At 31.8% G+C, this 13,248-nt stretch overlaps 2 protein-coding genes across 2 annotated transcripts in view; one reads left to right on the top strand and one right to left on the bottom strand.

Annotated features, from left to right (window-relative positions):
* LOC130444759 (kelch-like ECH-associated protein 1) overlaps positions 1 to 3,914 on the bottom strand; it is a 29,948-nt gene extending 26,034 nt beyond the window's left edge. The window contains exon 1 of the mRNA XM_056780044.1: positions 3,781 to 3,914. The gene's annotated coding sequence lies outside the window, so the exon portion shown is untranslated. The remainder of the gene's footprint in view (positions 1 to 3,780) is intronic.
* Positions 3,915 to 4,696: 782 nt separating this feature from the next.
* LOC130444760 (hrp65 protein-like) lies at positions 4,697 to 12,948 on the top strand. Its single transcript, XM_056780045.1, has 5 exons — positions 4,697 to 4,995; positions 5,331 to 5,900; positions 5,954 to 6,641; positions 6,960 to 6,982; positions 11,921 to 12,948. The coding sequence occupies exons 1-5, from the start codon at positions 4,792 to 4,794 to the stop codon at positions 12,074 to 12,076; spliced, it is 1,641 nt and encodes a 546-aa protein (XP_056636023.1). The 5' UTR covers positions 4,697 to 4,791; the 3' UTR covers positions 12,077 to 12,948.
* The last annotated feature ends 300 nt before the right edge of the window (positions 12,949 to 13,248 follow it).

Here is a 13,248-nt window from a genome sequence, read left to right as displayed (position 1 = left end):
TTGATTTGTCTACATTTCACTTGAGTAAGAAGAAAAGTGCTCTTACAATAACTTCAATATATTTCTTCTAACAATATTATAACTAATAAATTTCCAAATTTATTTTGTTTTTTATAATAGTTTTCAAAATTTCATGTTTTGTGATACTATATCTTAAAAATGTGTTATTTTGAGAAATATTATAAATAAAAACATAAATTCCAAAGTTTATTAGTTGTAAAGTAGTAGTAGTATGAACTACCTGAAATATTTTAAATCACAAGCCATTAATAAAATTTAATTTACCAGTATTTTAGGTTAGAACAAATAACATTATTTTGATCCATCTAAGTATAGGTGATCTGTAATGATACATTATTCAAGTACACCATACCCAGATTATAGTTCTTTTTTTTTGACACTGACTGCTACCTCAAATTGATATATTTTTTTTAACATTTAGTTCGAACTAGTTAATACGTAACATGATTATATAAAAATAGTTAAATGAGAAAAAAATAATCGTGTAATCTTTTATCTATGGATTATACATGTAACTGTGCCCTACTCATGTCCATCTCTAGACGGTAGCGCCGCGCTTTGGCTATTTCAAACCATAGATGAACCACATCCTATGTCAAACATTTAGTTTCCCAAAAACAAGAGAACCAATCCGTTTGGTTGCGAAACCTGTATGTAAGACCATTTTTCGGACTCTTTAGATACTTATTTATTATATCCTACTCAGTGGTAATTATGATATTAACCTATACAACATTTGTCTTCACAATATTGAAATATATCAAAAAGGACATCTATCAAATCTGATGAGGTCGAGATGTTGTGACAATGTGAAAATAAATTTCAAAAAAAGAATCTAAGGTATTACCATTGGTGTACATTTCAAACAACTAGCTTCGTCTTTCTAGTTTTAATTTTTGAAATGTACTATATGGAAAGATGAAGGGTTAGTTCTCGCTAGTATTAGTCCAGCAAGATTCTTCATATACAAGAAGTAAGATGAAATTTCTCTCAGGATATTTCGCCACAAATAAATCGACCTTTACCAATTTTTTAAGGAAGGTAAGGTAACATGAATTGAAATGTTAATATTTAAAGGACCATGTTGATTTTAAATACTATGCAGTTTTAATTTTATTTAGTGACATTAAGAATTATTATTTTGTTCAATTGTGTACAATGAATTTTTTTATAATAAAAATTTGATATTTTTGTGGTAATTAACTCTTGTTTTTAATTTTATAAGGTATTGATTTTACTTCTAAACAATAACAGTTATTCTCGCATAAATAATTGAAAATACAATGTAAACAATATGTTTATGAAAAATGTAGAAAACTGTTTTTTCCATGTTGAACTGTAGTTAATACCAAATCTAATTTGTGCTTATCATCATGTTTGAAGGTTAATTCTACCATAAAAGAGTTGCTGAATCATCGCCAATATGTTTAAATATATTTGATATATTTAAATTGTAAATGATTCTATGACAACTAATGTTCATAAAAAGTATTAAAATTAATGTTTTTTACATTTGTCTCCAAAATATATCTTGATGTAATCTAAACATACATTCATTTCTAGTATACCCTAAATTAGAATTCACATTTATTATATTTTGTCTACATATAAAATTTGAAATGTTTAGATCAATATTCTAATATTAAATAGGACAATCACCAATGTGTTTACCAAAAACTATCCATTTTAAGACTAGCAGCAGTATGACAAAATGACAATACATGGAATACTCAGTGTTTATAGATGATCTATTTATCCCACTTCTTTCAAAATGTTCAAGATGTGGAACTGGTCTAGCTGTCTTCGTCTTCTATTTTATACGCTCCTAGGTGTAGTGCTTTCGAGTTACATAGTCTTACACTTCAAGAGAATCTGAAAAGAGGTTTCTTCCTCTACATAGCAAAATGTGATGGTTGCATTTTCTGCTAAGCCTAGCATCTTCAAGTGTCCATTGAGGCGACAATACTCCAAAAAGTCTTCTGTTAGTTTCCGTAGATTGTTCATATCTATGTTGATATATTCAAAAGATCTTCCCTAGTTACAGTTTGCTTGCCTCAACCCCTTTACAGTGTTCCAGTTATTGGCTTTTCCCTATCTACTTTTTTCTTTAGTGTTTTCTATATTCTCCTGTAGACGATTCTACAAAAGAATCGAGGTCCTACAAAGAGTACATCCACCCCCAGTTTAACAAGTCCGTCTATTTCATTTCTCTCTACTACAGTGTGTCCTGAAATCCATTGGACGAAGTTTTAAAGATGCAATCACAAGTTTTGTAATAAGTTTTTCAGTATTGTCAGTTACATAGGGGAAGGAAAGAAATTATTATCTCAATTATTTATATTTTAATAAAATTTCATATTCTTTGAATTATTGTTAATTATCACATTTTGGTATATTAATAACAAATACTCATCAACAAATATAAGCATTTATATTCAAAATTATCAATGGATACATTTTCCAGCATACTACAAATGCATCTGTTTATGTATTTATTATATATTTTCTTAAATTATCATGAATGATGTTCAATTTATTCATAATATTTGGTAATTATAATAAACATTAAAAGTAAATAAAATATTTGTATAAACAAGTGATTTCTAATATTAATTACTAGGTAAAATGTTTTTGTTCAATTACTTAAGATAGATATACATGGTTCAATTTAAGGGGTTATCAAACCCCAATAATTTTTATTATACTAATAATCTATGAGCATAAAATTTGAACTGGTTGGTAGTGAGTTATTAGTTCCACTGCTGCTTTTATATGAGGTAACTTAACTTTATTATCTAACTTGGCTTCCAAAAAGTTTTCTAAAGTAGTTTATCTTTTAATATATCACTATTTTTCATATATTATAGGAGAAACTGCTGCACTCAAAGTTGGTACAATTTTATTTGAATATAATACCATGCAAAATGTAGCCAAAGGTAGATGAATTATCATTGAGTTTGTGGTTCTTTATTTTAGAAGCTATATTTTTATGGTTAGTAGCTTGTTTTGTAACATTTTATGGTGGTTTTAAAGGTTAAGGAGATATTGTTGATGTTTAAAATAAGGGTAAGCTATTTCTCTTATATAGAAAATATTAAAAAATTTAGGTGAACTTATCTTTAAAATTATCTCCCATATGTAATAATTAAGAGGCATTTTCACCCCTATACTAAAGTTTTCTTTTCGCAATGTAAACATTTGAATTTGTGCCACAATTTGTGTGATTCAGCTAGTAGAGCTAAAAAATTTTTGATGGGAAAAGTTTAAAAATCACTATTCAATTGATGGTCTCATGAGTTAACAATTTTTATATGATGACTCAAAACTTTTGAACACAGAGAATTATGTTAACAAAATATAAACTAAAATTTATCCAAATTATGTGGAAAAATCACTAAAGAATTTGATGTCGAATTATTGTTGAAAATACTTTCACTTTACACTATTTAAGAGATATTCATGTATTCAGTTTGGTTTGGTAAAACATATATATTTCATTGTACAGTACTATGAGAGCATTTATATTTTAAAGTAAATAAAACTACCTCTTTAAAAACCTAGTATGGTATATTTTATCCAATACATCACTTTAAACTGTATGTTTTATAAACATCGTCAATATTCCTGACAATTGGAAACAGAGTAGATATCATACAACATAAAAACGAATACCTGGTTACGTTTAATATTATCTAAATAGCAACTTATACCGGAAATTGGCATAAAATATTACTGCATACTACATAAGATATTACTTACCTTATGGTTAACTAGTTAAATTTAATTATGTATGTCCTCAAGGGTTTGCACTTTACACTAGGCCTATACACTAAACAATAATAATATCTTGGTTTTTTAAACATGACTCAAAATTGCATGCCTATTTATTGACAGGATAATTTGTTGACATTCTCGCCATCACTATTTCATTACTTTTTGATTTTGCTTACGCAATTTTTCACATTTTCACACAAGCAGAATGTAGACAACCACTAATTCATTAATTATCTTTGGTTGCACAAGCAAACATGAACAAACAGTTGATTGGTTGATCAATATGTATTTTTTGTAGTTCCAGTTAAATTAAAATAACCTACTGTAAAATAATAAAAATTAGCCAAAATCTGAAACAAACTCAAGCGGATATATTAATAAGGATTTGTTGATTTAGAATCTTTATTAGTTGCGTTTAATTGTATTACCAATATAAAATAATGACATACCAAAGAATATAACATTTTCAAATTACTCCTTTTAGATTTGCCTTTCATGGTGTATTTAAACCTTGTGCTCAAATAGAAATAATCTTTGAATTGATACTTTATTAATTCGATTGGTTTCATTAAAAATTATTTTAGCTTTGGTCACAGAACATACCATGGTATATAAAAAAACACCATACCATGGTATATTCTGTGGCGTTGATTATGAAAATTGAAAAAAGGATGACAGGTGTCTTGTTTTTTTTAAATATTTTGTACGATTATTGTAGAATAAAATAGCAAACGTATTTAAAATAATAGAGCAAAATGAGTATCAGAGATTCATTGAAAATATTCTTTTCAAATTTGTATTAAAAAAGAAAAAGTCAACAATCACCTATAGGTGATACAAAATATCAGTGGTAAAATCACTGATCGCAATATGTCATTCATCACACGATGAATTGATCCTCCATTTAACTGAGTTGTTTGCTGTGGTTGGTGTTGTCTTAAACAAAATAATTTTTACATTATTTAAGTGTAACATTTAAAATCGGTAAATATCACAATGCAAGCTGAAAATAAACCTGATACTACTAATATTGAAGTTACAACTTCTACGAATGATACTACTGCAAATGTTCAAGATAAACCAAGCGTTTTCCAACGAGCAGAAAACCATGGCGGCAATGAAGGGACCGGCGAAAGATTTGGACGTGGTGGAAGATTCGGTGGCCCCAGAGGAGGAGGCGGCGGGGGCGGCTCCGGTTCGGTAAATAATAAATTTATTTTGTATTTTGATCGATATTATTTTGTAGTTTGAGTATTTTTTATTAATGATTAATGTAACTCCCTGGATTCTGGCATCGTTTTTGTTATATTTTTTCTCGGCTGTTTTATTAAGAATATGAAGCGCATTACCTAAACTATAATATTTATGTGACCAATTTTATATTTGGGAATACCATTGAGGTACAATGTATTATTTTGTAGAATTATTTGGTTTGAAAATTATACTTATTCTATGCAATTATTATAGGTGATGTTTGTTTAAACATAAATTTATTGTTATATTATTATGTTAAATAAATAATACTTTTCCTTTAGAATCAGAGAGGTGGCAGAAACTTTGAACAAAGAAGAGGTGGTAACCGTGGAGGTTATAGAGGTGGAAGAAATGTGAAAACTGAGGGTGAGGGTGGAGAAGGTGGGTATGGGTTTGATAATAGAGATGACCATAGTGGGGGTGGAATGAGGGGACCAAGAGGTGGAATGAGAGGACCTGAAGACAAATTCTTGGAAAGATTAAACCAAATTAGAGGACCTACTTATGATTTACCTCCACTAGATTTCACAGAAAAAAAGTTTAATGGACGAAACAGATTATACATAGGTAATATTGGATCAGAAGTAACGGAAGAAGAATTAGTTGAACTTTTTAAACCCTATGGTGAAATAGCTGAAGTTTTTGTGAATAAAGATAAAAACTTTGGTTTTGTCAAAGTAGATTATCATTGCAATGCAGAGAAGGCAAAAAGGGAACTTGATGGCACTGTTGTTAAGTCTCGTACTTTGAAAATAAGATTTGCTCCTAATTCAGCTTCAGTTAAAGTTAAAAATCTTACTCCTTATGTTTCCAATGAATTGCTGCACTATGCCTTTTCTATTTTTGGAGAGGTAAGTTGATTGTTCATGTTTATAAGTTATTTCACATGTTATTAACATTTAAGGTTGAGAGAGCAACTGTGTGTGTTGATGAGAGAGGAAAAACCACAGGAGAAGCTATCATTGATTATGCTCGCAAGGGATCTGCCCTACATGCTATTAGAAGGTGTTCAGAAGGTTGTTTCTTCTTAACTGGTTCTCTACAACCTGCGATTGTAGAGTCTTTTGATGTGGTAGATGACATTGATGGATATCCAGAGAGAAACATTAACAAGAAGAATCCAGAATTTTCAAATGAGAGGGAACAAGGTCCAAGATTCGCTGCTCCTGGCTCTTTTGAGAACGAGTACGGTATGAGATGGAAACAATTGTATGATCTACATGCACAAAAAGAAGAAGCTCTTAAGAAAGAATTTGATCTAGAAAAAGAAAAATTAATAGCTCAAATGGAATATGCTAAATATGAGCATGAAACTGAAATGCTTAGAAATCAATTGAGAGCTAGAGAAATGGACAAAGATAGACAGAAGAGAGAGTGGGAAATGAAGCAGAGGCAGGTGGAAGAAGAAAGAATGAGAGCTGAAGAACTGAGGAGAAGATCTCAAGAACATTTGGAATCGAGACTATCCGTTCAAGATGAATTAAGAAGGAAACAACAAGAAAATAACCTTTTCATGCAAGCACACAATTTGAATTCTATTCTAGATCAACAAGAGCATGTTTATGATACGCCAATCGAATATAGTAAAGATTGTAAGTAGATTTTTATCTCAATATAGTGAATACCTCTACAGCATCCTAAGTGTTTTTGGTATTTGTCATAAATTTAATCCATTCAACAATTTTTTCTTGTTCTTGGGGAAGTTCCCATTTTTTTTCACTCAGGATATTTTCCATGAAATTTACCCTCAAAGGGTGGTTCTTGGTATGTTAAAACTTTTTTCTTAGCAGTTGCTAGAGGTATAACTCTGCAGGCAGATAGAGCTGAGGACATCTGATCTTCGCTCTATGCCAATATTTTCTTAGACATTCAAATTGTTCTATATATTGATTTGAAATATTTTGTTTTAGCTCAAGGGGATAATGTAACAATGGTAAGTGTTAGTTTTATTTTTAGCTTTTTAACATCAAATTCTGGACACCTCGAGTTGATTAAAAAGATGAATCATTATATGAATTAGCAGAAATGAATTGTTAACTCCATTTTTATTGTTTCCTGATTTTACGAATATTTAGAGCCTATAAACAGAGTTTGCATTAGCAATTATATTCATCAAATGAAACATAATCTGATGTTCTATTATACTCGACATATAATTTGTAATTCTTACTAGAAAAAATTCTTTTGGAAAACTTTGATCCCACTTATCTATAATCTGTTGTAGATATACATTAAATTGTCAAATTGACACATTTTAAATAAGAATATGACAAATAAATCCTGGCTTCTTTTTACAAAAACAAAATAAAAAAAGTCACCTGCGTGAATTATACCTCAATTGTTAAACGTATGGTGCTATGGTGTGGTGGCCCTGTATGGAGAAAGCAAAAACAAAATAAAGTACAACGCCTCGCGTGTTATCACAGATACCATGCATACCGCAGGGTCTCCAACCTTTGAATCTGAAGATACAATTTGAAGCCAAGAGGATAGTATACAGGCTGAACACTCTCAAGCCCGCACCAACTGGCTGTGAAAAAATCTGGACTTAGGTCGATGGTAACTATCCCCTAATTTTAATAGCTGGTAATGAAATGACGTCCACGAGCATCAATAATAAGGCTTGAAGGCATATATCACTGGTTATTCTAAGCCCGCTATACTAAATAATGGAGCTAGCTGGTACCCAGACGGCTCTAGGATGAATGGCTTGGCCGAATCAGGCTCCTGCAGATGATACTTCAAAATAAGCTAATCTCGTTTGAGATATAAGTTATAGAGGATTTGAAATTGTAAAATTTGCTTTAAATACAATGATACAAAGAACCAAGGTACAACTGGTCTCAGTAAATGTGAAATTCAGTTATTTCCATATAAAGAGAATAAACTCATCAAGTGATTGATATATAAGGCAGTTTTGCATTTTGAGGTTATGTTTTTTACCTCACCGGGTGTTCTAGTTATTTTGTTTACTTAAATTTTATGTATTAGTGACTTATGTATGTATTTAGCTTCTTAAATCATTTTTAAACCTTTCCATAATCATCAAGAAAAATTGGATTGAAGTGAAATGAAATAATCCTTTAATTTGATGTTGATAATTTTCTTATTGAAAATTACTACATTCACTTAATAGCCTATTATACAACAAAATGGTGGTTAAAAACAATCAAATCTTATATTCCCAATCTGAATGTACCAAAACAAAATGAAAGCTAATTCTTGGAAAATTTTTCAAAAACAATTAGGACACTTTGTGTAACTTCAAAATAACTTAAATATGCGAAACTTTTCAACATTGATTGAGCACTCCTTGATTTTCATTGCCTAGAACACTTTTTACCTACAGCTTAAGGATTTTTTTTGGGATACTGTGTAGCAAGTTGTTCTCTTTTTACTTCGGTAACTGATATTACTTCTATTGGAAACGTAGCTTTCAGGGGCACAACAACCTAACTCAAAGGGGGTGTCTTTATCATAACTAAAAAGAAAAAAAAAGTAGCCACATTGGCTACCATTAACCATTTATCTAAATTCATATTCACGCACTCAGACTCAGACACTAAAACAACACTATCATACTTGGTTGGCAGTGGTCCATTGACCAAAATCATCATTTTATGATGAACAGTTTCATCACTTATTACTGGTCTCATTTTTTTGTTGCAATATTTATACTTTGTTGTTAGAGATTTGAAAGCTGATTCAATAGACAGGAGCTTTGAAGCAACATATATACCCTGGAGAACTAGTTCAATATTTTGATGTGATCCTTTACTTGATAAAAGTATTTTAATAATATCAGTACTAGATAAGAGTTTCAATTTATTTTCAGGCATATGTGTAGTTATGAAGATATTTCCTATATTGGAACTGTAGCAGATCAGTCAACTCAAACAAGCTTTTTATGCGATGTCGATATCAGGGCTTGCCAATATTTCTAACTTTCTACCGAGCTTGAGTTTAAAATATTCTAAATAAAATATTTTTTTCAGTCTATGAAGTAACTACCATTCATGATTCACTAAAAAGATTTGTAAGATTATAGTAAAAGCACCTCGAGTTACGTGAGTTTGGTTTAATTTTAAAATGGGTCATGGTTGACACTCTAAAAGGAGGTTTCCACTTATTTTTAGGGAGTGTCAAGACACCCAGGGCACCCCCAATTGTTGCGCCCCTAGTAGCTTGGTTGTTCTGATTTGTTTAATTGATTTCAACACAATCGGAATCTATTCAAGCAACATATAAAATCTATTTTATGATTGTTCGTTTTGTCCTGTAAATTTTCGATTATTATCTAATTAAGAATTCTATAATTACTTGAAATTGCTACTCATCAGCAGTGATACAATTACTAATCTAATAGTTTCAATATTAGAATAATAAATTTTGTTTGTTGTTGTTGGAACTTTGGGGCGATATAAATAAAAACCTATGCGTTATATAAAAAAAATTTTCAAATGAAAAAGATGGCAAAAACTATTATCTATAAAAATGATCTTGTCGTACTATGCGCGGCTCGCGAGATATTTGATAAAACGTGTTTTTAAAAATGGCGGCAGACGCGGGCGCCCCCTCCATGACGCCCATTTTGATTTACATTCAAGGGACAGCCCGGAACATACTATTTTTGCTCTGGAGCTTAACCTCCTTATATTTATATCAAAATTATTTATTATATGTATAAAGAACGACTAAACATGCAAATACTAGTTTGTGGCGAGCAGTTGGAATTATTGAAGAGCAGTATTAGCATACCCATTGTCAAAAAATCAATTCATTGCGTATAATGAGTAATTATATGGCTATATTGCTAATAAAATGAAAATAGTTCTAGTTAGAGCCTTTTCATTAAAAAATATCGCACCATCAAGTCTCTCCAATGGATTCGAATTAAGGATCTAATAAATTTTTACAAAACTGTATATTTGTTTGCAAAACAAACGGCTCGAAGGGTAGAAATTTACAAGCAATTTTATCCCATCCATGCATATTTCGGCCGTCACAGTCGCCCGACCTCCACCCGATTGAGTTGTTGTGGGACAAATTGGACAGGAAAGTCAGAATGCAGCGTCCTACTTCTACATCACATCTTTGGAATATTCTGGAAAACTTAATAGACGGCCATTAATAGTCGACATTGTTACAGAGACTGTACGATCATGTGATGTAGATAACATTAATAAATGGCCTAAGAATCAATGGAACCAACATGTAAGTCGAATGGCAGACGATAGACTGATAAAAATCGCAGGAGATAATTCTGCAGACAACACAGAGCTAGGATGAGAAAGAACATCGAAGAAGAAACAGGCAATATAACTATTATGGAAGAAAGAAGAAGATATCAAATTGGCTATATCAGCTTGATTCACCACTAGTGTTCAGGATTGATAAAAACTGCGACAATCAGGAATATTATAAAAAATTCAACAAAATATATTGAACAACAGTGGATTGGAGATTAGAGAAATAGGAGAGGTTATCGTTATCGGCATGTCATATGTCTTATAATGTCGGAGGAATTATGGTCAAGACAGTGGATTATAAAGGGCAAACCTGTTTCGAAAATGGCTAAGATTATTTGGAAGTATTAAAAAGATTAAAGAAATTTCTGGTATGAAATTCCATTAATCTTGTCTTTGACTTGAGCATGGTTTATGCACCAAAAATTAAAATTAACATTAAACCAAACTCTGGTGGTAATTTTTTTGGTGTATGCAGTAAATTGAGGATATTTATAAATCTGGTAAACCAATAGGAATTCCCTGTATCGGCCCTTTTTGTGATACAATCTCCTGACAGTGTATATCAGTGTTCCAATGTCTAAAAGACATCGCTGACCTTCAGACATCAGTTTTAAAAATAAAACACCACGGCGAAACAACGATAGTCCCAGAAGTACCTGGCCTGACCTAGAGATGGCGGTAGTTTCAAAAATATCACTGTATTAGAAAGTACTCAATATATACTAGCATATGTTTCAAGTTTGAAGACGCCACGTTGTTTAGTATTTGTTTGGCAGCCATCGATAGTGAACGTTTTCAGTGAATTTGTAAACCAGCATCGCAGTGGTCGACCAAAGGAGGTGACGACTCTAGAAATGTTGAAGAAAATCCATGAAGCGATACTGGATGACTGAAAGTGCGCGAGTTAGCAGATTAAACAAAAACAGCAACAGCCCAACCACCTACAGGCAAGGTCATGGCGTCGGCTTCATCAAGACAATGTACTTGCTCACAAATTCTTGCTATTCCTCAGATTGTCAGATTCGTCAGACTTGAAAAAGAGATTACGTTGAAAAATGAATCTATTTTTTTCCAAAATTTTTGTGTTTTCTTTGAGGGATCAACCTCTGGCTGAGATCTCACGGACACTCACATGAAAATACAGCGAAGCTGTGTAAGCTCTCTGCAACTGTTGAAAAGCGGGTCAGGTCGGAAGATTCCACAACTAATCGACGTCTTTTCATAACCAAATAACAAGGATGTTGTAAAAAAAAACACCAATACAGACAGACCTTACGTATTCTGTGCTCATAACCTCACAAAATCAAGTGATTAAACTGAGAAGTTGAAAGTTAAGTTAGGTTAGCGTACTCTTTACTTTAATTTAATGATTAACTACTAGTTCCATTTAAGTGTCTTCAACTAGTACCTAGTTTAATTTCTAATTTTGGCTGCATTAATCAAGCTCAAGTGCTTATTGATCCTATTAACAATAAAATTATATTTTTCCTATTGGTATGACTTGCAGGCGTTAATTTTTCGAAATGTGAAAAGGCTCTAATATCGATAAAAGTCTATCTTTTCTATTATATTTTATTATGAAAGCGTATTTAACTATAACTCTTCTATTATTACATGACCAGGATCCAAAATCGTTCATGAGTTCGTATGAGCGCCACAGTGGCAATCGCTTTGAACGCGACGTATCACGTCAAGAAAGTAGTAACCGAGGCGGCGGACATTGGGTCAACGATAGTCGACACGCTGATGATTTGCCTAGTAAAAGACGTCGATTTTAAGAATTTTACTTAATATAATAAAATTTTTTATATTCGTTCTTGAATACCCACTCACATACTTATTTATTGTGGTATTTACGATTACCGTTTTTCTTTTCAACCTCCGATCGCTCCGTGCAGACTACACTACACACTTCGCCATTGTTGACATTCAGGCGTCAGTCGGCGTTGTGCTACAGCCACGTAAACATGTTATTGATGCTCCCGCCAAGTGTAATTCGTTTTCTACTGGCTGAAGGCCATAGTATTGCAGAAATCCATCGTAGAATGAATCGGGTGTATGGCGAAAACTTTGAGTGATGAGAGTTAGGCGTGAATGATGTCGAATGTCGAAAGTTTAAAGATGATGTGCATGATGAAGGGGACCAAGGTCGCAAAGCTGTCGTTTCAGATGACAGATTGACAGATTGGTTAAAGGAAATTGCAGATTTACCATTACTGCTTTGTCCACGAAATTTCCAGAAGTTTCAAGGTCTGTTTTGTACTCTACTTGCAACTTCCTTTGAAGACGGTATGGAAAAGCTTATCAACAGATATGATTTTCGGTGATTCTGTACCGAAAATCCGTAAGTGTACCAATCTTTTCGTAATAAAAATATTGTTTTATATGGTCTCTCCTTTTATTTATAGCCTATCGGAGGTTGAAAGAAAAATGGCCCTCGTAACTCTCGTTCTACGTACATTCATGAAAATTTCATGGGTGCACGTAATAAAACGATTTCTAATTAACTTGGTATAAGTATTTATATTCATAGCTTCATTTTATTAGTGTTTTGTGAAATGTGTAGGTGTTACGTAAATTGAATTCATAATATTATTGTATGCATTTAATAAATGTATATACAAGTAGAATAAAAATTAATCTTTACTTACTACGATAGTTATCCCAAAACCTTAAAATTTTCCGTAACTAAGAAATTTTGAGAAAAAAATCGATAAAGCATTGTTTGTTTGGAATGTAGACGTAATACTTGAGTCCTATCAATGGCCATTTCATTAGTGTTGCTTCTTTGGATCTAATATTTGGACCAACAATTGAGGCAAATTCCAAAACGGTCCTTGTCCGTTTTAAAGAAAATTGAGAAGATGTCACAATGGTCTAAGTTCAACATTTTCCTATTTTGTGGAGTCAATTTTAGACAATATAAACTAAAAAAAAACAAGTTTTTACC

The sequence above is a fragment of the Diorhabda sublineata genome, chromosome 5, assembly GCF_026230105.1.
Source record: "Diorhabda sublineata isolate icDioSubl1.1 chromosome 5, icDioSubl1.1, whole genome shotgun sequence".
NCBI classification, from domain to species: domain Eukaryota; kingdom Metazoa; phylum Arthropoda; class Insecta; order Coleoptera; family Chrysomelidae; genus Diorhabda; species Diorhabda sublineata.
Note: the sequence above shows the minus strand (reverse complement) of the source record. Positions and strands in the feature narration are given on the sequence as shown.